The sequence below is a fragment of the Phasianus colchicus genome, chromosome 5, assembly GCF_987193195.1.
Source record: "Phasianus colchicus chromosome 5, bPhaCol1.hap1.1, whole genome shotgun sequence".
Lineage (NCBI taxonomy): Eukaryota > Metazoa > Chordata > Aves > Galliformes > Phasianidae > Phasianus > Phasianus colchicus.
In genome coordinates, this window is record NC_143440.1 from 44,914,909 (window position 1) to 44,941,523 (window position 26,615).

Consider the following 26,615-nt stretch of genomic DNA (forward strand, 5'->3'; position numbering starts at 1 on the left):
CATCCAAACTTGGGATAACGCTCTCAGTACATTGAAGACAAGTTTTACCCCAAATATCCATTAGTTTAGCCTGTGGAGCTGAGAACTAGGAGACATAAAAATGTTCTAGTGAGGCATGAGGTTGACCTATCTTGTATCCAGTGTGAGTGCAGCCCTTTTACATTATGGGGTTTGGTGTAATAAACACTGTGCATGTGATTATCTCTTTAGCATATGTTCCCAATGATATATTTTAAACATTTTTCAGGTTTAATATTGTATCCAGATCACTGTTATTAACCACAGCTTGATTTAATCTATTAACATATCAGGTTAATATCACTCTTGCTTTGTTTCAGTTGTCACACAATCCTGTGATGCTGATTTCTGGGGCTTAATCATGCATCTTACTTGAGGAAGGTGATTGATTTTTTGTTTAGGTTGTTTTTTCTTGAACCTGCTGCCTAATAATGGGAAGATACAAGTCTCTTGTTCCTTTTGCTAATTGCTTCTTCCTTGTGAACTTATTGGTACCAAAACATTATAAACAGCAGATAGCTTAAGATCAGAAGCAATTCAAACTTCTTCCTCTGTGAAATTTTTTCTTTTTCAGAGGATTTGTTATAAGTTTCTCTGAGAAAGTTTGTATGCCAAAAATCATGTAGAATATTTTTCTAAAGAATACATCTTTCCTAGATAATGTTCATGAATACTCACATAATATTTAGTCACTTCTGTTGATCAGTAATGTACTCCCAAATGAATATTTACTAATTTTAAAGATTTAATAGTTTCTGACCATAGCTAAAGAACTCTTATCTTCCTCTTGACACTTACTAAGGCTTTCCTGTTGTAGTGTGGTCTTTGTAAGATTAACAGTGTCAATCTCAGGCATCATTCTTCAGCCATGGTTTCTTTGGGAGACAGCTTTTAGAAATTGATTGATTAGAGACTGAAGCAAAAAACCCTGATGATTTCCTACAGTAGGAAGCATTGGTGTTGGTATTGTTGCACCCTAGCTCCAACACCACAGGAGTAAACAACTATTAATAATAAGGTAGTAATAAAGAGTTGTGCAAAAATAATTTGTGCAAGGACTTTTAAATCCTGCTGACCTAAAGGGACAAAATAACATTCTAAGAAGTTGGCTGTGGTCATCTCCAGATGCTGCTAAGCAGAGAATTTACTGTAGTAGAATAATTGTTTTTAGTGGATATATTCTTGTTTTTTTTAACAACCTTAACATGTCAGATTGAGCAGTTGTTTTATATAAAAGCAGTATTTCTGTTCTGAGTCTGGCTTTTCTGTTGATTACTTGCTTTTGGAAAGCATACATCAAATGGGTAGAAAACAAGGAATACTTGAGTTAACATAAATCTTTTTGCCAAGAGTTGACTGTACCTGTTTCGCATCTGAGTGATCTGCAAGCTTTAAGAAGAAAGTATACATAACTGAGAGAACATCAGGCTTACATTCCATTCTGAACCTTCAGTTCTATGTAGGATTTCTTGCACATGGAGCAGTGCAGGGAAGATCACCAGCATCTCTTCTAGAGGTAAAATTATGGAAAAAAAACCTTGAACTTTCTTCCTCATTCCTAAAATAATAATAATAATAATAAATCAAAATAAAAATGAAGACCTCACTTCTGTCAGGTTTCTCTATAAATATCTCAGTTTCATTCTAGAATCAAGCTTAATTTTGTTGAGGAGAAATATACTTTAAGGAGCATTTAATGATCAGAAAGATAGGATTCTTAAGCAGTCACAAAGTTTCAGCAATTTGAAGTTAATGTGTTACCTTCTTGAAATTAGTTTGACCCACCTGCCATTAAACACCTAGAATTATGAAAGTCATCATTTTGTTAAAATTGCTAAAGCTTTTATTTCTGCTGGCACCAGTCTTAGCAGCTGAAGCAAAATGTTTTTAGCCATTTGTTAAGAAACTGAGAGTTACTAAAAATAGAAGTTTATTTTCATTCTTATACTGCATCAAAAGGACACTGGATTTAAGTTTCAGTCAAAGCAAAGTTTACTGATGATTAAAAACACATTTAATACTTGTTAAACATCTGCTCCAGCCTTTAGCAGAAGCCTGTAGGCTTGTTTACACAGAAAATTCAGTTATTTCACTACAAATCCAATGTGAACAGTGAAGAACTGTTTTGATAACTATTCACAACAACAGTTCACAATGTAGCTCAAGCCTTCTGGTCATCAGGTTGAGAGGAGAAAAAGACATTGGTTAGGACTGCTTTTTTTCTTCTTTGCCAGACCTCTGTTTAGGGACTGCAGAGAATTCTGTTCCTTTTGAAACAGAGGTTATATTGCGTTAAATTTTCATTGAAGTTTTTTCAGTAGTTTGGTTGCATTCTTTGTTCATGTGCATACTCTAAATTTGTTCATAAAGGGCTCTCTGGGGTTAATTTTGTAATGTGTAAAAGCCATTTTTCTGCTAGATCTGTCTTTTTTGGAGAAGATAGTCAGGATATTCCTGTTCTTTCCGTTCCAATCCCTGCTATGTTCAGAAGATCAGTATCTCCTATTACTGTATTGCTCTGTTGTTTTTGCCATCAGTTGAAGTAGCAAGCAGTGTAAACCCTTCCTGCAGTGCAGAAGAGCCATTGCTGAAAATTCAGTTTGGACGAGTAAATAATGGGATGTAAAATGTTTGTTTTGTAATGTTTGTAGTAGCAAAAGGGAAGAAAAAATCATGATTTTCTATGCACAGAATCTCTTAGTATGCCATTAAGTTTGTGTCAGATTGAACAGGTAAGATAGATTGAATAGATAACTGAATCTACTCTGCTGCTCCTGGTATCTGTTGGGGCTTTCCCGTTTAAAACAAGCTTCAAGCCTGTGATAGTTGATCATGCTGTCTTATCTAACACACTTGGAATTTTGTCAGTCTTCAATAATGAAGTTCTAGTTTTCATCTTAGGAGTGTCCACCTCTCAAGAAAAAAAATCTGTCATGAAAAAATGCAGTTTCTGTGCGTTGTTGTCATTTCTTTTTGAAGTGGAAAATAAATGTTGTATTTAATATAGACAGCTTCAAGTGTGAAACCTGGGGACCAGTACTCTTAATATTGTACTCACACTTGCATACTGAACGTGGACTTGAAAGTGTAAACAAGCTGTATTTTGCAGTGGGGTGGGAGTAGGTTGGAATGGAATGTGGTTGTTTGGGAACCTAATGGCTTTGTGAAACATAGTGGCAAGATGAGTCACTGTCATGAAGTGAATAAGTATCGCTAAAAAAACCCAATAAATTTTAACTGTAGGCATCGAGGATTTGAAACCTTGGCTGATGTTTTTTGTTTTTTATTGCAGTGTGAATTCATCCTTATGATGCATGCATAGCACAATCTTATATCTGAGAACTAAAAATAGTTTAATGCATGCAAGATGTTTCTTTCTTGAGAACTGCTGGTTGACAGTTATAGCAGCAGAGAGTTCAGTAAAAACTGCTGAAACTTTCCATGAACTGGAGCTAATATGGAGCTGTGATAGGTATTATAATTACCATGCTAACAGCCTCCACACTAGTTTAAGGTACTCCCTCAGGTATATCTGTACAAGTTGCTGTCACTACTGTAATATGCTATTCATTAAGTGCATTTGTAATATTGTAGTAGACAGCAATGCTTTTGGCAACTTTTTTTCCTCTTATGCGGCTTCAGGAGCATTTCAAGACTCTGGTTCCAGATATCTCCAAATGGGTTCCTGATATCTCCAAATGAGAGCTAGTTTAGCATCTTGAGATAAATGAGGTAAATGAGAGCTAGTCTAGTAACTTGAGATAACTTGTTCCAAGGCTGTTTTTCAGTTGAATTACTAGATTCTACAGTGAGAGAATCTCACTCTTGTGATCCCAGACTGTGAAAAGTCATTCATTTCAATGGTATCATTAACCTTTAGAGATGAGAATATTGCCTGTTGGCTCTGTTCTTTGTCATCAGAGTTTAGAGACATTTTGTAACTATATTAAAATAATTTAAAAAAAAGACTAGCAGAAATTGAAGTATTTACTCAGAGTAAAAGAATCCAATTTCTACATATACAGTAGATCAGCACCACAATAATTACTAATACAAACCAGGCCAAGATCTTGATCTGATTGAGGACTTAAAGGATGAGCTGAGATTTGCAAAGGTTGCTGATCTTGGGGTCATGGCAGTCATCATTATTTGTTTGCTGTTTAAGACCTCTCTTAAAACTACATCTGCTGCAGGAAGGGTCAGGCTCCCAGAAGCAGAAGAGTACAGTAAAAAACTTAAGTTTTGCTGCTTCTCCATATTGTGGTTTGGTGACAGGTACAATTGCTATGCTTGACTTAGCAGACCAGTCTGTTAGAGGATTTACCACCTGGAAAGGTAGGTTGAAATCTGTCTCATCTCAAACACGATTAAGTAATAAATCAGCTTACCATGCTTGACTACATAATTGGTTGGTCCTATTATGATTGTAGCCTGTTCTTGGCTGTCTTCATTCCCTTCTTTGTACCAGCATTGGTTCTCAGTGGATTCCTTGTGCTTTGAACTAGCTCAAACTGAAGAAAAGCAGTGAAAACTTACGCAAATTGTATTCATAAGCTCAAAAATGATCGGGTGAATGCTGGTGCAAGAAAGAAGGGAAAGTGAGCAGAGAGGTGAGTGAGTATAGGATAACCAGAATAACTTGTAGGATATTCAAGATGTTGTTTTGGTATGGTTTTGGAACTACAGCCTATGGAAAGGGCTGCTCAGAGGTTTGGAGGAAAATAGGTGTGAATGTCTAGGGCTTGGCTGTAGAAAAGGTACTATGCCTTGTATATTGTATAGCCAAACCCCTTAGTCTTTCCCCACGCTGCTAACTCTAATGTAGCTGCTGCTGGAGGAGTAGAAGGCAAATGGCTTTGTCTTATCAAAAATGCATTTGGAAACTCAAAGCAGGTGCTTATGGGGAAGAGTACAATGGGTGGGCATGTATGTAGTAGCATCTCTAAAGGTTTCTTGAGTTAGAGACTGTGTAAAACCTTCTTTTTAAATGCTGTAATCATCTAGTATTCACAGCATCCCTAGCTGTGTTTAACAACATCACATGAAGCATGCATGCATTTTGAAACTTGGTTTCATTTGATGGCTTACCCTTCTTGTGTTGGAAGAGGCAATAAACACTTGATCCCTATTCACTTTTTCTATGCTGCTCTTTCTGTGACAGTCTTAATTTTTCTAGGCTCAGGAGTCCTAAACCTGCTCAATTGCTTTCTTGAGTGGAGCACTGATCATTCTTTCTGCTTTTCTGGGTTTTTTTGTTAGTTTTTTCTTCTATACTATTTCAGTGAGGAAAAGGTGCACATAAGATACAGATATAAATTTGTGGCACATTTACCAAGGTTCTTCTCATTCATTAAGACCGCCTAGCCTGCTGTGCTTTTTACAGAATGCTGGGTAGTAAGTTAGTCTTTGTTCAACAAGTTAACAATAAAATTGTTCATCCAAGACTGACAAATTGCCTAAATGAGAAGCAAACGTTTACTTTATCTCTTCATTTTGAAGTTGATTTTGTGTTAATAGTGTGATTAAAATATATGCAATATAAAGATTCTTCATGCAACTAAGTAGTGCTTTCTCTACAGACCTTTCAATTTTTTCCTATTTGTGTTACAGAAAACATGCAAATGTGCAAATGTACAGGTGGCTGTACTAAAATTCATCAGTCTACATGAGATAGTTTCATGTTTGAGTTTCAGACCTCAGAACACAACTTAATTGCAGCAGTTGTTCCTGTTTTTACTGGGAACTATTTGTCTCTGCAGATATACGTATTTCTCTATCATAGGGATAAATATCTACACTTGCATTTGAGTATCGGATAATTGCATGTATGTAAGTTACACTGCACAGTGTGTACATACAATAGTTTCACAAGTTAAGCAGAGTTAACTCTGCATTAAAAGGCCTTCCTTAGGTAACTTAGTTTGGTGTGAAGATTTCTGTTGGTTCAGTATGATCTTAATATATTATATACTACAGTAGTCTAAATGAAGGTGTCAGAGGTAGAAATAGACTAACACATTTCCAGAAAACAGTATTGTTTTAAAGTTTATTTACCACTAGAAATATGTGCAACACAAACTGGATTATGTGCTTTGAAACATATAAGATCAAAAGCATTTCTGCATCTCTAGAGTCTCAAAACACTCCAGTTGTTGTAATACTGCTTTAATGCTGCTGATTCCTGATAGTTCTGTTTCTTCTGGCTGTTTCATGTAGTTTAATTATGGTTACTGATTTTGATAGAAGTTAAGGCTTGCCTAGCACAAATGTAATATTCTTAACATTAAAAACTCCTTTAGCAGAGGGTGGACTTGACGATATCTTGAGGACATTTCTAACCCCTGCATTTGTGTGATTCTGTTTTCTGCTGAATAGATTCAGAAGTAGATCACTTCTCTCTTGCCATCATTTGAATGCTAGTTTTTCTGTTGTCTTGTTTGTTTAAATACTTTCAGAACTTATGCTTTGAGCCTGGGTCTCAGCCTGGTGTGCTAATGTAGACTATCAGATATGTTGGATGGTTGTTCTCAATGCCACTGCAGCTGTCATCACTTACAGTTTTAGTGTTCAGTGAAAAATCAGCTGATGCTGACATTAAATCAAAAGCTTCTCTTGATTAAAAAGCAGCATTTGCAGAATGGTCATATCCTGGTACTGGAACAGCATTTGTCTTTATCGCCATTTCTCACCTCTTACATCATCTTTGTCACTCATGTTCAAGCTTGTTCTTTCAGCTCCTGGGGATTCCTTTCCAAAGGTTGAAATAAATTACACCTTTAATACATAAAATATATTGAGAGAACCCATCACCTTACAGTATGGAGTTGTTCTGGAAAGCATGTTGAAGTAATAATTTAATTAGACACTTCCAGGACATTTATAATGGAAAGCTTTTTTAATAGTTTGTCTAAAAAGTGGAGAAAGTAGAACTTTCTGCAGTCATACCTTGTGTCTGGTGAAGTTGTAAGATAAACTGAGCTAGACCCATAGAATGGTATAAAAATGTTTGTGGAATTCTTAAATCTTTTGAATGGCCTGTTGAAGAATGTGGTACTAGCCAGTGAGCTGCTGGAAATATAAACTCAAATATAGTAGTTGCTATTAAACTGGAAGGTTACCCATTACTGCTATCTAGTGTTACTGGATGCCACAGTTACAGATAAATAAGCACCACAGGCATCTAAAAATAGCACTTCAGATTCTGAAATGCCTTATTGATGGTAAATATTGGCTGTTTCATAGTTGTGTGTGGGGAGAGGATTGAGCTGAAAATGGATTTGATAGCAGTCAGTCATTTTTGCTGAATTCAGAGTGAACTGAAGTACTTCCAGTCATAACTTAGAACCAACTTGCAGATTAATGTAGTGCTACTTCACCTGCATCCAGATAGAAACCGAAGAGTAAAGTGTTGCACTTTGTAGAATTGATTGTGGGCAGAAAATAAATATAAAATATTGGTTCACTCATGTTGTATGTGAACTTAAGGGCATTAAACTTTGCAAGGAGTGTTTGTAGAACTGTTACAAGGTTTTCAAATTCAGAAGTTGTAAAGACAAAACCACGTTTTGCAAGCAAAGGAGCTTTGGATGTAGGTACCTGAATTTCAATTTAGGGCTCTTGGGAATAAATAAGCTATGGCACAGTTGAATAAATGTACTTCACTATTGAGAAAAGATTTCCATGTGTTCTGGCCAGAGAATTACAGTTACTGTCAAGCTTCTTTGTATTCCTAATTCTTTACTGCCCACACTAGAGAGTTTTTAAGCATTTTTGTCAGAAGGATGGCTCTTCTATTTTTACCTGTATGGGAAAAAGTAGTCCCATAATCATCCAAGTAATAAAGACAGTAGAATCATCAGCAGTCTCTAGCAGAAGTTACTTCAGTAGTGTCTAAATACATCAGTGTTAATGCCCACTTTAGTAGGGTTAGCAATTTTACCTGTCTTGTGTGTTGTTTCATATAACCTCTGATCTATCTTCTGTTTGAGTAGCAAAAACTTTTAAAGCTATTCTACTTCATTCTCCCTTTTCCCATTCTTCCTACTAATGCCTACTTTAACAATGTATGATGTTAAGGAAGTAATAAAATGCATGACTGTATCTTAAATTTTCTAAGTACAAAAATGCATACCTTCCCAACTGAGAAATGCATCTCTTAGCATTTCAAAATTTACTGCTATGAGCAGACGTGTCAAAGAACAAAATCTTGCTGTAGAAGAAAAGTTCTGGAAGAACAGAATTTGTCTGAGAAGGAAAATTTAGAAGGCAGCATTTTTTTTTTCTTCAAGATCTTGCTGATTTGTTTTTGGAAACGACGATGGGAGCTGTCAGCATCCAGGAAATGCACAAAACAGAAAAAATGTGTGAATAGTGTCTATTTCTGTGTGATCTTCTGTGTGAAGATGAACATGAGAGCTATTTTTAAAAACAAGTGAATCTCCTCAGAGAGCTTGAATGTAAGAATGTATTCTATAACCTAGACTTTCATTCTGGGATGTTTTTGAGGAAAACTAACATTTTGTTCAGTGTTTTCTCAATAGAACACTTTTATGGGTTAAATCTTGATGGATGAAGAAAGCCATTTTGAAATGGAGTCTAGTGATGATGTGGGACAGCATCAGAGAAATAAGACTAAGAGGAGGGGAAAATGTATCTGGTGACTGGAAATGGAACAAGAAAGAAGGCAATGGAGGTGTAGAACAAAACCTGAGAAGATAAAGATGTATACTGAAGTAATAACAGGACAAAGGGGGATTGTAGAAGCAGAAACAAATATTTCTTTTGGGAGTGGAGGGAGGAAAGATAACAAAAAAAAAAGGACTAAAAATATGCTAGGATCTGTATAATGTACATTCTGTGGTGTGTTTTCTCTTATGTTGTGTGAGAAGCACCCACTACACTCCACTTCGTAGTGGAATAGATGTGGCATTTGTTACTGATTCTTGAGTTACATTGATAGAGATTATTAAGTACGTATGTAGAATCAAAGTAGTTGTTCTTGTATGCTGTATTCTTTGGTAGCAAAGATTACTAAAAATTCTAAATTAAGGTGGTGTCAGACAAGGATCTAACTTCAGTGCTCTTCGTCTGACATGTATATAAAGTTTATTGTAGAATAGGAGGATCAACTTGATACACCAGGGAAGCACCGTCTACCATTCCACAGTTCTCCATCATCTCTATGTGGAAGATGAGGAAAAAAAGCTCACAGGCAGCTGGCTTCTGTGAGACTTGCTTTCCCTGTTATAGTTTGCAATTAGAATGTTAACTTATTTATGGTGTCTAGGGATGCACCTTACCCAGCTTCCTCACTTAATGAAGCAGAACTTCTGTGGGATGCGCTAAAAAGCCTTCTCCAACACCACAACTCCACTTAGACAACGCTGTAGATCAAAGCACAGGAATTGTCTATTTCATGTTCTTTCCACTATGTGCATAAGTGTGGTTACGTGGCTACTTACATTTTTTTATATGAAGTTTCTATCAATCCCTGAGTGGCTCTGGGATCACTGGTGGTAAAGGTGTACAACTGTTGTATTTTTTCTAAGTAACTCTGGATTTCATGTCTCATTATTCAATTTCAAGTCCTCATTTGTAAAGTTTTAATAACCTTAATGTATCTGTGCGTTAGTATACTTTGAACGTACTGCTTGATACAAGGAGACTGATCTCTACAGAAGGCTGTAGGTTAGTTTTAAAGAAGTTTATCAAAATTCCGCTGACCTGAAAGGTATAAGAAATGTAAGTTCAAAACAGATCTTGGTTTGTGTGGTCCTTGTTTATTTTTTTTTTCTCCTTTTGTTGGAAAGACAGTGGGTTTTAAATCTAGTCCTTGAAGTAATATACAGTATTTCTTTATAACTAGAGTTTTCCTCCTCTAGTTAGTTACTTTTGGTCATGAAGTAAAATAACCTTCTTTGCTCTCAGGGGGTATCTTGGACTGAATTGCTGGAACTGCTGTGATATAGCTTGATGTTGTCTTTGGTAGCTCTCCCTTTTCTCTACTGCTGCATTTCTTGAATATTAGTTGAGAAGGAGTAAAGCTACTTTGTCTTTTGTGCTCTGTGTGGTCATATCAGTGTTGCTTTCTCTGAATTTATAAATATCTAGAGTGTTGGGGTTGCGTTGATGGGGACAGACTCTTTTCAGTGCCAAGCAGTAATAGAACAAGGGGCAGCAGGCAGAAACTGGAACACAGAAAGTTTCGTACTAAAACAGGGAATAACTTCTATCACAATGACAGCAAAGAATGCTGGAACAGGCTGCCTGGAAAGGTGTTGTAGTCTCCTTCTCTAGAGTGATTCAAGACCTGTCCAGATGCTTAGCTGTGTAACCTTCTGTAAGGAGCCTGTTTTAGCAGGGGAGTTGGACTTGGTAATCTCTAGAGGTCTCTTCAAATCCTTATTTTATGTTTTTCCAACACTAATTCTTGATGAAGTAAAAGTTTGGTATTGTTTAAAAAAATACTGTGTGTAGATGGAGCTGTCAGTTCAGCCAGCAGTTTTATATGAATAAAATGGAATCGCTTAATAGAACAAAATTTTCCTCCACTGAGGTGTGCTGCTGCCTGTGATGTACTAGGAAAGGAATTTGGATAGAATTGTTCAAAAGTAAGGCCACAACTCTATTTGCCTACTGAATGTGGAAATAAGTTGGTGGATGTGAAAGCAGCTGAGAATGTAGAATATATCCAATTTGGATATCTTTGGGGCCAGGCCAATTTTATTAAAAAAAAAAAAAAGCCTGCAATAGTAGTGATAAGAGCAGCTGAATTCTTATGAAAAGAAGGTACTCTAGTAAGTATGTTATCTCAGTAACAGAGGCAAAACTTTTTTGTTTCTTAAAGTAAGTTTTGCTATTGAGAAATCTACTGTAAATTGGTTTGTCTTTTTTCTCCTAAAAAGCAATAAGTCTTTTTTTGTTTTCTATCTATCATAGGGATTGGATGAAGGTTACTTCCATGTGAAAGGGAAAATGCTTTCAGAAGGTAAAGATTCAGCAACATCTTTTCCTGTACCATTTGATCTGCCTCCAGAACAGTATGGAAGCAAAGGTAAGGTGTGGCTTTGGAAGACAAGTAGGTGTATTATATAAGGAATAAGCTAATCTGAGTAACTCTAAGTTGGTTTTAATGGAGTTATGTTCCAAAGCTTTGTTTTAACGTTATGATGTCTTGACTTTGTATTTGAGATGGTAGCACTCCTACATTCTGCTTTAAAAAAAGAACTTAATATTTTGGTTCTTATTTTTCTGTATTATTATCTAGGTTATGAATTCATCTTTTCTCATGCTGGTAGTGGCAATCATACCTGCACTGGGGGATCTTGCATCTTTTCACTTAGATTCCACAGGACTTGAGTCTACCGTTGTTAAGAATTGTAGGATTGCAGGAATACGGTGCATGTTACTTTTGTAACTTGCAAAGATAATGTATCTGTTTTAGGAGCTTCCTGCATTCTTCTACACTTAAAGCTATTCTTAAATGTTACTCTGTCTTTCCCAGTGGAGAAACTACTGGTTTACTGAAGAAATTATAATACAATCTACTTACTATTGTTTTATCTAGTATAGAACACATTTAAATATCAATGTTTTTTGGGGGAGGGGTGATGAATTGTTCCTGAGTTACTTGCTAGCAAAAGGGAAAGAATATTTTATGTATTGTAACTATTACTGACCTGACTTTCAACTCTTCCTAATTAAGTGAGTGGTTGGATATTAGCTGATGTTCCATTAAATGCAGAGAACATCTATGCTTGTGGATAAATTTTTAGATAGTGCCAGTTGCAATTTGTTGTGCTTGGGGATGCATATGCAGCCGTACCTGATGGATAACTAATTCCGTGCTTAAACTTTTGGAAACTTTAAAACAAAGATTTTTAAAAATGAGCCCATGCACAAATACATGTGATGTGCAATCTTCTTTTGACAAAAATGTAGTTGTATATTTTTTTAAGTCCCTGCATTCAATCTGCAGTGTTAGTAATCTTCATGTGGCTTCCACATGAATGTAGAGGCTTTTTTCTGAATAATTTTTCAGTTCCTGCATGGAAAAAAAAAAAATATTTAGTGAATTTGTGTGTCTGTAATCCAGCTTCTTGAGTTTCAGCTTTCTCCTGTGAAATAGATGGCTAGAACTTAAGTTGTCTAGGCTTTGGCAGTAGAAGCAAAGTCAGCATCCTGTAGCTTCTCACATTTTTCCCAAATATTCTGTTTCAGTTCCTCAGCCTCTTGGTGGAAAAAATGTGTAAAGAATTTCTATATTAGGGATGGACTCAAAATAATCAGCCCGTAACAATACAGTTATCAACTCCCTAAGTCTCTAGAGAGTAGTGTAGATTTATTTTAATGAAGTCTTGAGAAGCAGAAATGCAAGTAATTATCCTTTCCTTAAAGAAGCCATATTGACTGATCCCTGTAATTGAAAGAGAAAAGGCTCCAGGGGTTTTTCCATGAACTCAGATTGTCTAAGCATGGGAAAGCAAATTATACATAGCTTTCATATAATCAGAAAACTCCTGTTAGGAGCAGGAAGGAAAAGAAATGGGAAGAATAGTAAGCAGATGGTCAGGAACAGGGCCATTTGTTTGCCATATAAAGCTCAAAGTAGAAGATAGCGATACCAGAATGCACTTTTTTTTCCTGTTTGTAGAAATCCCAATCTTGAATGAGATATGCTTAGCGATACAGAATTGCTGTGTATAATAACAGTGAAAGAAAAGCAGTCCCTTAGTGTGTGGAAATAACCTATTTGCAGTGGTCCTTCTTTGTCATTCTGTCAGAATGACTTTGTTATATTAATTGGTGTTCATCAGGTGGGACCTGGCTTCCACTGTGGGAATTCTTACACTGCAGTAAATTCATCAAAAGTCTTGAAAAACAAAACATTTCTCACAAGATACAGTGATAATCTCATCAGTAAATGATGCGAATTATCTGTTTGGTTTCATCCATAATTCTAGTCTTGATCCACAATCTTTTAAAACTTTATGTTCATTAACACAATGATCTGGTGTCTGTCCTTTTCCCCTTGTCTTGTGTAACATGAGGAAAAAAAATGCATAGATCTGGCTTGCCTTGTTGGTCAAACAGTAGACTTCATTCTAAAACTGAAACTTAGGCATAGCACAAAAAAAAAAGATTTCTTAGAAATGATCTTGAAAACATTCTTGCTCCTCTCTTACTGATTTGAACATTATAATTTGAGATCATTGCGAGGAAGATGTCTTGTTTTGCCTTGCCCTGCTCTCTCAGAAATAGTTTATTCTCCACTGAAATGTAATCATAGGTCATTGAAGTATGCGTTGATGTGGCTTAAGATGTTGCTGATGGAGTAATTACAGTATATTACCTCAGTGGTGCACACATGAAATTTTCCTGTTGCTTTCTCTTAATTTTCAGTTGTACTTCAAGTTTGCACATAGGTGCACTTTATAATAGATCTGCAGTTAAATTTCACCTGCTTGTGTCAATCTTTCATTTGATCATAGTAAACACGGAATAAAACATAAGACTATTTAATGCAGTTGGTACTGGTGTAGTTCTTTTGGATTGAAGTGAGGAGTTTGTAAGATGGCTTCTCTGAGAGAAATCGTATCAGAAATATTTTCATTTCACACAGCAACTTGATTTAACTACATAGAATTTTTTTATATAGAAATTAACAGGAAGTAATGATTGTACAATGAACTAACCCAGTGAATCAGGGAATCTGGTTTACTTCATGCTATAGCAAGCTGCTGTTTATTTTTGCTATCTTATCTGCTTCTTTTCCTAGTGAATTGCACATTCCAGATATGTTTGTGTGATTAGATTTCTGCTTTAGTGGTTCTACTTTCCACTTGTTTGGGGTTTGGTTTTTTTTTAGGGTGAAACATTTCCAAAACATTTTCTGTAATAAGTGTGTGAGATTAATAAAACTGAAATCTTAGAGCTACTTGGTAGTAGGGATGTTTTGATGCAACTTGATTACCTGCTGTGTCCAGTTTCTTATCTTCCCTCTCATGCAAGTATAAATTCATAGTGGCTGTGATGAAAACCTTAGTGATACTAAAGGAAAAAATCTTTCAATCTGGGGACTACTTAGTACAATTGACAGATAAACCTACAGTCTGACCATGGCCACTGTCTCTTGTTCAGTAGTTGAATTAATGTATATTGTCTACTCCATTAACATAACAAACTCCTGGTAAAAGTTACTGCTCACTGTCATTGCAACATTTCCTAAATAATGACCAGTTAGCATGGGAATCTTTGAGTGAACTGACCAAAGATTGTCTCTGTGTAAAACTAAGGTTTAATATCCAAATTCTCTTGAGAGCCTTAGGAAGTCAACTCAGTCCGTAGAGTTCATCCATTCAGGCATAAATTCAAAACTTCATTTCTGGTTTCTGCAACTTTGTAAGACTTGTTGGAGTGAGAGTTGCTTGTTTTTGTTTTCCTCGTTGAGTGCTCATCGTCCTGGCAATCAGAATTCTATTGTTTAGAAATATTGGAAATATATCCAACATCTATGCCTGGTCTGCCTTTTTCCCTTTCCTGAGACCTCTTAGGTACAATTTTTTTTCATTGAGAGGAACTGAAAGGACAAGAAGAATTGCTCTTAAGTATCATGTCCTGCTCTCCTCAACAACAACAACAACAAAAAAAAGAGGGACAGAGAAGAGAGGCTGAAATAAATTGGCATTTTCTGCAAGAGGGATTAAGTTTGCTGTTACTAAAATGTGTATGTAGATGTCACAGTTTGAAGAGTTTGAAAACCTTGACAGTAGAATCACCTTTCTCTATATGTGACCACATATTTCTCCAAAACTAACTTTTTTTTCCCAACTGGAGATCTTGTGAAATGTTGTGAAAGAGGATATAAGTATCCATTCTGTTGAGAAATCAACAAGGAATAACTCATGCAGATCTCCATTTGCACTGCAAAAGACACTTGTATGACACTTTAAACTCTCAGAAGAGAATAACAAAGATGCTTTAATTGTATTTTTATACTTTATTCAATTGTATGTTCCTTTAATTCACAGACTTTCTGGATTTGGCTGTACATACTGTACTGCCATCTGTCATACGCCTGAGAACATGAAGTTTTAAGATGGCTTGCGTACATGCTATTGACCTACACAATATACTGTATTTGCAAAGTCCTGTGTGTTAAAACTTGCAACAGCAAAACAATCTTATTGTACCATTGCCACCTCATCATTTCATATTATATAGCATTGACTTGAAATGTGTGTGGGGGGAGAGGGGGACAGGGAGGGGATTAAGAGATTAATTAGATGTACTTGGAAAAAATTGTTTTTTTCCAGGGCCCTTCTATCTTTGAATTGTTATAGTCTATTCAGTTGCAAGAGAATCTTCAGTAGTCTGCCCAAATATAACTGAAATAGTACTGTGTCTGAGATTTCAGGTAGTCTTGGAGTAGCAGTGGGGTAGAAATGCCACATCTGTTTAATTGTGAACTAGCTGTAGTGTCAGAGTTCTGCTGCTTTATAAAGGATCCAAGGAAAGGCTACACTGAGTTAGATGATAATTCCAGTAAGGTGTAGTTCAGACAACTAAAGTACAGGAGTAAAAGACTAGATTTCAGAGTTATGAAAGGTGAGTATTATGAGCACACTTGAAAAATGCATGGTGAGGCTAATAAATAGGAATAGTTTATCTTTTTTGTTTTCTTCCAGGAAATCAGCATTTAACTTTCAAAAACTTGGAATCAAAAACTTTGAAAAGCTTGTGGTATATATGAGTAAGGAAATAGGGTCGTATGGCATTTGTGTATGTGGTCATTGTCTTTCTCTTGCTGCTGTTGCTCCTATTAAGTGATATAAAAAAAATTAAATCTTACCTGATGTTAAAAGTAACTATAACTTGTTTCACCAATAGTTTCACACATAAAATATCAGATTTCTAAGAAAAACAGGCTAGGATTATGTAAGATTATTTGAGGAAAAAAGTCATTCTGAAAGGAAAGAGAGCAGAAATACTGCTCTATTTTTGTAGAAGTAACCTGAGAGAAGTAGAATAATAGCCTGACATCAGAGATCAGTGGCTTTTCTGTTACATGTACATAGGAGGAAGAAGAGTGTAGAGCAGGCTGCAGAGCTAGCGATTGCCTCCTGCTGCTTTGCCTCTCTTCCATCCTGAATTTTTCCTTCCCAAGATTTGGAATAGCTCCTGTATTTTGAGAAGTGGAGAGTGGGAACAGTCTGCTGCAAACCTGTTGCTCATCTGTAGATGTAATGTTTACAGAAGTGAAGTGTGGACTTGAACATTTTAGAATTCATGCAGGCTTATTCTTAGGTATCAAAAATTAAATCTTACCGATTTATTTATTTTTTAAAAAAGGAGGTAAGTTGAAAATTAGCATGGGAATTTTTATCTCTTCTATCTTATAAAGGGAAGAGATGAAGAGGCAGGTCAAAATTTTACATTTAGTAAGTGAATTTGTCACAAACATGTTTCTCATTTTGGTTTACAGATCAACCGTGGATTTGGAATATTCCTTACACTAGTGCCCCTGATACACATGGAAATATGTGGGTTCCATCATGAATGTTTCCAGTGTTTTGTGATGTTTCACTTACTGACACTGAGCCTGCAAGACTAATGCAAGACTGCTTATTTCTTTCTTAAAGCTATAATGTCTGCTAAAAAGGCTAAGTTCTAGTTGAAAGATAAATGTTGATAATGGACAGATTCTTAAAGAATTCGTAAGAATAAATGAGCTTGTAAGTGCATTTTTTAAAGTAACTTTTTGTATGTTTTCTCATTACTTCTGTTTCCAGTATGCTTTTCAAGACTGAAAGTAGACTGTTCTCAGAGATTCTCTCAGTATTTTTAGCAGTAGTGGATTTAAATGTTATTGTTTTGAGAGTCTACCAGTTGGCCTCAGCACCTCTAAAAAAAATTGTGTTAAATTTAAATAAAGTCAACCTTATTTATATATCCTTTGTTCTGTCTTTTGTTCCATCTTCCAAGAGTATACACTTGCTTTAGTAACCATCACTTCTAGTGCAAGCTCTATTACTAGCTTGTTTGGCTTCTTGCAGCATGTCTCACATCAGTTATCTCCTAATCTCATGGTTTTTTTTGTTTTTCTCCACTTGCAGACCCAAGTATGGTCAAAAACACTAATCAAGCTTGGGTGCTCAAAAGTAGTCTTAAATATGTTATGGGATGTATGCACAACTGGCCCTGCAGCCCCAAAATCTTACTTCATTGTGCACTATTTCATTCATTATTCCCTCTTGATTTTAAATGATCTGACTAGGCAGCAGTTCCACTGTTGTCTCTTTCATTTTGTATTATCATTCTCCAGGGTGGTGTGGGCTACAATGGGAGGTGTGCTACTCCCCAACGTTTGCCTAATGTCTGTTTCATTCAAGAGTTATCATAAAGTAAGGTGTTTTTACAAAGGCATATAGCAAATGCTATAAAGTGCTGCTTCTTTGCTATCTCTGTTAATTCTGAGATCTGAGTAGAAAAAAAAAAAATCATATGAAGGAAACTTAAAGGCTCTTAGAAGGTAGCCTGACAATTAATGGACATTTATCCATTGTAAATAATGTTGCAATTTACTAATGCTACATCCGAGTTTATTTGGAACATATTTTTTGGAGAGGCTCTGAAGCATTCCTGGTTAAATTCCAGCTGGAATTTTAGGTCTCTAGGAACTTGGCATGTTTCAATTTCAGCTTTCCAGGGCTCATCTAATCCCCTATCAGAAGATCATTGTGAAGCCCTTCAATGGGAACAAAGTGATCAGTTCTGTTAGAAAACTCATTAAATCTTTTTATCACGTGGCTGTTATCCAAAGCAACCAGAGACAGTTCGTTACCTGTTTCTTGTGATACCTTAATTGTTAGCAGCCCTGAGCCAAGGGCAAGGTTCGTTGCACCTCATTGTATGAGCAAGGCCTTGGGCATAGCAACTAGGCTGGAGGAGGAAGCTGGGGGGTAGGAGGGGAAGAACCCAGTTAAAGTATGCTATCTGAGGCACTGCTGGGTGGCAGACTTGCAGGAAAAAGTAAAGCCTGTTGGTTTGCTTAAGTTCGCTTAACAGTATGTGGTTTAATGGTAGCTAATGTTCCAAGCAGAGTTTGAGCTCAGTTGACACAGATGTGCATGTAGTTTGATTTTAACTTTCACTCTTCCAGAACAATGGTAAAACTTGTTTTGAAGAAAGTGAAGTGCCAAGGTAGTCGTGTGCTTTTGCAACCAGTCCTGTGCATCCCAAACACATCTAGGCTTGATGACGTTAGAAGTGGACGGAAAACTTTTGAAAACAGTTTTAGCCAGAAAATACTGATCAATCAGAACAGACTTGAGAACATTTCTTAAATTCTCTTAAAATTCCTTTTTGGCAGAGTGCTTTAAAATTCCACTTTTCCTATCACCCTAATTGTTTCATGTATTTTTTTCCCACAATTTTGCTGTTTTCACTTCAGTTTCTCTTGAATCTAATAAGTAGCTGAACTGCAAATAATCGTTTTTATCTAGAAGATTGGATTTCAGAATTATCTGGACAAAATTGGGGCTCTAATATTCAGGAGGTGATGCTATGAATGAAGCAAAGGAGAAAGCAAATTAGCCCAAGCTAAAACAGCATCTGACATATGTAACTAAATTTGACTGGGTACTGTTACTGTTCTCTGTAATACTAGATACTACCTAATCCTATTTGCATCAAAGAAATTGATGAGATTTTACAGTTGTAGAATTAATCACTGTGACCCAAACTGTCAGAATTTTAGGCATTAGTCACCACATTACTTCTCTTACAGTAGAATTTCTTTTATTCTGACCAATTGTAAATGAAGGACAAAAGCAGAAAACATAGTGAAAGTACAGAAAGCATTGAACGGAGATGAGTACAATCAGAGAAATAATTTTATATTTTAATGTACAGATTTTATCTGCCTGGCTTTTTTTCTCCTCCTGTAATATATTAGATCTTCTGCCTGCTTCTTCATTAATCAAAATTGATTCTACTAATGCTCTGACTCTGTTCTGACTATACAGAAGTTGTTTTGTATGAAGAGTTTTCTTCCTTAACATGCAAATCGCCACTGTACGTGGTTCCAAGAGCAATCTGGGAACCTTTTTAATGATTTTTACATGATCTGGGCATTATATGTTGACTAGTTGCCTAAATCTAATTTCTCTTAAATTGCCTTTTTCTTTCAAATACTTCTGTAATAACTCTTGCTCCTTTATTTTATGAATGGTTCTTAAAACAGCATCCTGCTTTGTGAAGCTCTGACTATACTGAAATGCACAAAGTTTTGGCACTAACTTCATGCATCGTGCTCTCTCCTTGTGACTTTCCTTCTGTTCTCTTGAAGCTGGGAAGAGTAAAGTTGAGGTGATTTGTTTGGTGCTTTCTTTTATAACCTATATAACACATGTATGTAAGCTATTACAATGCTACAGTATTCTGCAGAATAACATAAGAGTCTGTACTTTCTGAAAAATCCTCAGTGAAAGCATGCATCCTTCTCATGACACCTTGCATGACCACGTGTTGCTCTTTTTGCAGAAATAATTGTTTTATACAGTAGCTTTTTATTATCTTTACTGAATTCTGCCTTCTTTCCTTTCTACTAAGGCTATTATTAGGAAGTGGGTAAGTAAGCAACTGTGAAATGGCTTCCAAAAAAGGCCTAGTTGTTCTTGAGAAGGGCTCTTGAGGAATCTCTTGTAAGGACTATTAAGTCCTGACTCTGCCTCACATCCTCTATACCAAGAGGTAATATTCAAATGAAAATATCTGCTATAGCTCTAAGCACGAATGAAAGATTATCTTCTCTAAGTCTAAAATATGATTATCCTTTCCATTTTAGTAGCTGACTTTAAAAAGATGGATGATGTAGTCGCATTTCTGATTTCTGAAAATCTTTTTATACAACCAGGCTGCCATATTTACTGCTAAGCATCTGTTTTGTGAGAGATACAAATAGGTAGATAAAGGCAAGAAGTGATATCATGTTCGGTAGGACTCCCCCAGAGATGCAATCTCTTTGAAACTCATTAGCAATGCAACAGGCATACTGAAATGTTTAGCCTACTATATGCCAGTGTCACATATTTATGAAGGCTTTCTTTAGTTTCAGATTTTTTGCTAATGGTTATGAAGTTTTGAAATAAGTTTTGCTCAGCCTCAGAAGTAACGGAGGGAGCACTATTTGCTCTGCTTCCCTAGCAAGGTTCTTCATTACATATAAAAATTGCATGGGAGTAAGCTGCAGCTCTTGTACAGCTTCTCCAAAGGGAAGCAGTGCATTTTAGTTAAGCTTATAACTTATGAATGTGATACTTAGTTAAAAAATATTGCCACTATCAGTGAGATACAGAAACCAAATCTCTGTCTGAGTCTTATCATTTAACAATATCAACAGACTGGGTGAATATCTTGGGTTTTTTGTTTGTTTTTTCTCCTACTATTTACAATTGTACTAAACCTCACCCCAGCAATTGATTTTATCTGTAAAAGCCTGCACAGGTAAACACAATGAAACTGTGCTGCTGGTACTGAGGTGTAAGGCAAATGTAGCACATTTCCTGATAGCGATACCACAAATCGGTATACTTAACTTCATCACTTCAGTCTCTCAGCATGTTAACTTGGGTTTGGGGTTAATCTAATTATCATCAAGATGTTTCATCTTGTTTTTTATTTTTATCTGAAACTAAAAGAGATCTTATGCCAGTGAACACATTGCATTTTTTAATTAAACTGTGCTTAAACACTCAAGGTGAGCAACTCCGTGACCAACTGCATCTTTACACTGTTCCTGTTCTACTCAAATTTTTCCAGCAATGGGGAGAGTGTTTTTTTTTTTTTTTCCAAGAAATTATTATTTAAAATAAAAGCACCTTAATTTTAAAAATGAAAGTAAAAGAAGAAAAGAAGCTTAAAACAATAAAAGCTATCCTACTTGTGGTATCTGTTATCTATCTTTTCCACTTCAGGGTTCCAGTCCTGAAGCCCCATATTTGCTCACTCCCCAAGTAGAAAGAAAATCCTTAAAAAAAGCTGCTCTCTCAAGCAATTAAATCACCACACAGTCTTTGTAATGCTTTAATTTAGTGAAGATTTAACATGTTTTTATTAGATTTGACAAAACTTCTAATTTTTGATGCCCAATGATAGTAGTGCATTTCATTGTCTCTCAAAAATATGCCACGTGTTCTTTACCTGTATGAATGTAATGATCTCTGTACACAGAAGACCAACACAACGCTAACATGACACTGGATCATGCTTTGTGATTGTTCTTCCCACTCCTTTGATCAGTTAATGCTATGGATATGAGCAGGTAAAGGCTCGTGTTCCTACTGTGCCTATTCAAGCTACCTCAGAAAATGATGGACAGAAACAGGATGCTCAGTCCATTCTGCTGCCCCTGCTAGGACTTGATGTTGTGCAATGCTTGATGTTGGGCTATCTGCTTTCTGACTTGCAGAGCATGGCAATAAACTTTTTTTCCACTACCAAAACTGTCAGTAATGTTAAAGGTACACTGACATTTCCTATGGAAGCATGTGGTTACCTTTTGTGCTTGGTACAGTTGGGTTAGTCTGGTGTTTAAGTCTTCCTCTTTTTAGCTGTTTAGTGTTTTTAACTGTCAAATGCCAGTGTGCTCTAAAGACTCATGAAGAGGAGAAAAAAAAACACCCTGCAATATAATGTGTTACGTGTTGCCTATGAGCAACAATACATAGGAAAAACAAAGAGAAAGTTTGGATCTCCCTCATCCTCAGCTGTTGGTGTGCTGTGCAGTGTGGCTCCTCTCTCAAAAGCCAGGACACAGGCCCAAGGTGCAAACACACCCCGGGCCCTGGGATGGATGGCAGCTGACACCGGGTGTGTCACTGCCTCTTAAGGGAGTTGTGAAACCGCCCCTATCTGAATTCCTATCGCACTTGTGCTGCAACGTAATTAGTGGGAAGGGGGGGAAAGAATGACGCGTTGTAGTAATATCTCACTAATCTACTTTCTAAAATAAGATACACACATCTTGTCTTTCACTGGAGAGAGAACGTGGTTCTATACAAATATGTATTGCAGAGCTGAATGCCGACACTCCAATGTTTCGAGGTAGGATTCAGCACCGTGGTTATTTTTACAGAAGGTTTTGATCGTGAGCGCTCCGACACCGAAAATAACACAACTTTGCTCTGCACTGCAGTTGAAGATCCGCGTCCGTGTTCCACGCGCGGCTCCCTCGAAGGCAGGGCGCGGGAGAGCGCAGAGAAGTCGCTGAGGAAAGAACCTGTAACGACAGAGGTGCCCTCTTTCGGCAGCGTGGAGTACTGCTTCGTGCTCTCACGGCACGAGGATACCAACTTCGGGTTCCCGTAGCGGCCCCGAGGAGCGCTCACACCCGCGGGCTCCTGACAGCCGCCCGCGCCCTCAGCCAGGCGGCGGCGAGGCGGGGAGGCCGCCCCCCTGCGGGCCGGAGGCCGCGGGGCGGCGACAGGTGCCGGCTCGGCGCGTGTGGGCGTCGGCCGAAGGCAGCTTCCATCAGGGGCGCCTCGTGGAGCGCCGGGACCGGGGCGGCGGGGAGAGCGCGGTGCCGCTGCCCCCCCCCTCCCGGCAGGCTAGCGGCGGGCAGGCAGGCAGGCAGGAGGCGCTTGGCGGTGTCCCTGCGCCCCTCTCCGACGTGCTCGGGGCGGGGGAACGAAGGGGATATGAAACTCGCCGCGGCCCATACGGCGCTGAGGGGCTGCGAGGTGCGGGCGGCGCCGCGATGCCCGGCGGCGGGAGGGCCCCGACGTAGCGGCGCGGTGCCGCGGGGCGGAGGATGGCGTGCGGCGGCGGCGGCTGCTGCTCGGGCGCGGGGCGACTGAACGCGGACAACGCGCGGTTCCTGCTGCTGGCGGTGCTGATCGCGCTGTACATGCTGTGCGGCGCGGCCGTCTTCTCGGCCATCGAGCTGCCCGGCGAGCGGCGGGCCAAGCAGCGCTGGGAGGAGCGGCTGCAGAACTTCACCCGCCGCCACAACCTCAGCCGCGCCGAGCTGCGCGACTTTCTCCGCGAGTACGAGGAGGCGAGCGTGGCCGGCATCCGCGTCGATGACCTCCGGCCCCGCTGGGACTTCACCGGCGCTTTCTACTTCGTGGGCACCGTCGTTTCCACCATCGGTGAGTGCCGGCGCGCGGCTTCTCCCCGCCGCGTGGGGGTCCGGGTCGGACGGGGCGGGCGGCGGCCGCTCCTCGGGGCTCGCGTCGGCCAACAGGTGCGCGAACCGAGCGGGTGGGGGGGGGTCGGGCCGAGGAGCCCCGGCGGGCGGCGGGGGGGAACGCGGAGACGTGGAAGAGGGAAGCGCGGCGGTGGAAGGGGCCGGCACCAAGCGCTGGCTGCGGCGCACGGGGGCTGTCGGCGGAGGGGCTGCGGGCGGACGGCGGTCTGCGCGGGTACCGCCGCGGTAAGCGGGGCCGCTGCCTCTCCTCAATAGTATTTGAGATTCAAATCGGTTTCCCCCCGCACGAGAGGAGGGGTGGCAGCAATTCTTCCAGCAGCCTCTGTTACCGCGTGCTCCCCGGCTGCGGGTGGGTCGCCTCACCCTGCATACGTGCGGTGGGCGAGCGTTGGCCCGGCCGGGTGTTACCGCCGGGTGCTGCCCCGTGGTTCTGCTCAGCCTTCCTCAGCGCCGGGTTCCTTACAGCTGGAGGTAATTTGGCGCAGTCGGGCTGGCTTTGTGCTACCTCAGGGCATCAGGTGTGGGTGCTCCGAGCCCTCGCATCTTCAGTCTGGAAGACCTCAGAAGCATCCTTACGTGTTTTGCTGAGCTACTGCTTTAAAATGACTTATAACGTTGTTCAGTCGGTACTTGAGAACTGTGTTTGAGACATTTCCCACAGGGTTTGTTTGGTGTATGGCTGAAGTGTGGTGGTGATCGTCTGCTATTGCAATAGAATCACAGGGAACAGAGCTGGGACCACGTCTCCCCTGCTCCACCTCCGTTCCTAAGGGAGGCACCCACTGTGCAGTTACTTCCCCACAGGTGTTTGAACAAGATGGTGTTTTAGAACTTGCAATGTTGGAGATCCCACAAGGATTCAAACTCAGTGCATTGCCACTCTCATAAGAAAAGCACTTTTTCCCAATATGTACCTTACTGAAACTCAGTGATTTCCCATGTTTTTGTCTTGTTCTCCTTAAACAAGAGGATGGCTTTTTTTTTTTTTTTTTTTTTTTTTTTTTTTTTTTTTTTCCACAAAGGCTGTAGCAGTGTTTCTCTTCTGTCTTTCCCCAATCCAGAGAATCACAGTATTGTAAAGCCACTTAGCAGTGGTGTGGTTAATCGTCACCTGTAATACTTGGTGCTGGTTGTTCTGAGTGTTAATATTTATTTTTTCTTGTATACAGAGATTGTTAAGGGGAGTCTCTGTGGTCTCATTAGCTGTAATTACTTTAAGGATGAGCACCACTTAGCCACTCACACTTCCTAGTAATTCCTCTGATTCGCTGATTCCCATTGCCTACAATTTAGCACTGTGTTTCTGCAGATGATACCACGGAGAACCATTTTCCTTCAGATTGTATATAGTCAGTACTCTGAAGTTTTATATCCTGTGTCTTCTTTTGACCTGGCTTTGCTCTCAGTCTCACCAGTGGTGGTGTTTTCCCAGTTTCATCATTCTTTCTTAATCTTGTCAGTGCTATCTATCTTATGTATTTTCAGTCTCATCACTGGCATCACTCTTCCTTAACCTTCCCAGAAGTGTGGCTGTTCTGTGAGGCTGGCTGTGTGTTCCAGCACTTAGCCTGTGGCAGACAGGACTCTCTGGGTGCTTACAGGACAAGGGTGATTTTGTCACTTCCCAAGGCTGCATCACACAGGTGCTTGCTCTGCAAGCACACATTTGTTTTTATTAACTGTATTGTGGCTGTTCCTAATGCTAGGCTGTGTTTTACACATCTCTGATCAACAGTGTGGCTCTCTTCTTGGCCCTTCTGAATGGCCATATCTTCTTTCACGCCCCATTACAGTACCTCAAAATCGATGCACGAGTCCATCTGGGATCTTGCTGGGCCGAGGGAACTGGGAGGATTCTCTCTTGTGTTCTTCAGTTTGTTCTTCTAGTGGCTACAGCCATTTCGACAGCTAAGTAACATTTAGTTTTCAGCTAAAAATGCTTTTTCAGGAATCAATGCTGTTGTAGAACATTCCTTTTATCTCCCGGTGTTTGTACTATTTACTGGTATCAAAGATTTTGATTTGGCAGGTAAATTGTTGCAAAAGCAGCCGTCTTTTATTTCTTTTATAAATTTTATATTATTTTTTTCTCATCTACATGACGGAAATTATTTTGTTACTGCACTGTAAATGTATTTCTTCTGCAGTAAGTAAGGAAAATCCAACCACTTTGGTATACTGCTAAAACATTGCTGAGGCATTACCTTTAGCATCAACTGCTTACTTGTACCTGAACTGCAAAGATTTATCATTGTGGGTTTTGTCTCTGAGAGGAAAGAAAAGAGGTTTGTAATATCTAAGAGGATGATACTGTCTTTTAATTAAGTCTCACATAAAATATTTCTCACCCAGGTATCAGCTTCTGATATCAGTGCACTGAGTCAGGAGTTTGAAACTAAATATAACTGACCTATATTCATTTGTTGAGAAAATGCAAAACTGAACAGAGCTAGACTAATAAAAATAATTAGTTTGTTTTAGTTTAGTAATTAAAATTTGTTCTGTAAAAAGCTTTATTCAACCTGTAACTCTTCACTTTGATGTGTATTTTGCTTAGTGTGATCCTGCATTAAGCACTCAGATTATCCATATAGTGGAAAGATAAGAAGTTTAAGAAGGTAGCCACCAGCACCTGCCCGACTGGGAGATGACCTGTGCTAGACAGATCCTGAGAAAGATGGAGGCAAAACTTCTCCATCAATGAAGGCAGCTACCTGCTGGGAGGAGCCCATGTGTGTACAGTAAATGAATCATAAAATATCCTGAACTGGAAGGGACCTGAAAGTATTATTGAGTCCAATGCCTGGCTCCACACAGGGCCATCTATGTTGCAGACTCTTCCATAAATCCATTTTGTTTTCCAAGTTAGATGTATTCCACTTCCCACATAATAAGACCAAGTTGGATGATGCCCCGTGCATCCTCATTTAGTGGGTTGCAGTCCTGCCCATGGCAGGGAAATTGGAACTGGATGATCTTTAAGTCCCTTCTGGCTCAAGCCACCCTATGGTTCTCTGATAATGTACTGCTTCTTTTGCTTAGAAATCAAGAGGTAGTAACGTCTGAGAGATCAAAGCAGTTTCTTTCTTAGCAAGGACTTGAAGCAACATCTCTGTGTCTCAGCAGAATGTCCCAACCACCGATCTGATCTGGGCAGTAATTTTAAGCAGAGACTCTCAATGTTCTCTGATGAAATTGTTTCATGTTGCATAGACTAAAGAAAATCTTCCATAGGCTAGAAGGTAAAACAAAATCCGAGTCTTGGTTTGCACTTAAGTGAATGCCACTTTTATACTAAAGGGTAGAGCAGTTGATAGGCTCTAGGTGCTTGGCAGTTTTGGACTTTAAGATCCCAGCCATCAACAGGCACTCATTTGTCTTAGGACCT

General features: G+C 38.9%; 2 protein-coding genes across 4 annotated transcripts in view; both read left to right on the plus strand.

The window, feature by feature from the left end:
* TDP1 (tyrosyl-DNA phosphodiesterase 1) overlaps positions 1 to 16,966 on the plus strand; it is a 37,011-nt gene extending 20,045 nt beyond the window's left edge. For all 3 annotated transcript variants that reach the window (XM_090141494.1, XM_031593106.2, XM_031593107.2), the window contains exons 15-16: positions 10,957 to 11,071; positions 16,502 to 16,966. In XM_090141494.1, the coding sequence (XP_089997620.1) occupies positions 10,957 to 11,071; positions 16,502 to 16,575 (189 nt within the window). In that variant the 3' untranslated portion in view covers positions 16,576 to 16,966. The remainder of the gene's footprint in view (positions 1 to 10,956; positions 11,072 to 16,501) is intronic.
* A 5,561-nt stretch (positions 16,967 to 22,527) lies between these two features.
* Positions 22,528 to 26,615, plus strand: part of KCNK13 (potassium two pore domain channel subfamily K member 13) — a 55,351-nt gene continuing 51,263 nt past the window's right edge. The window contains exon 1 of the mRNA XM_090141504.1: positions 22,528 to 23,168. Within this exon, the coding sequence (XP_089997630.1) occupies positions 22,829 to 23,168 (340 nt within the window). The 5' untranslated portion in view covers positions 22,528 to 22,828. The remainder of the gene's footprint in view (positions 23,169 to 26,615) is intronic.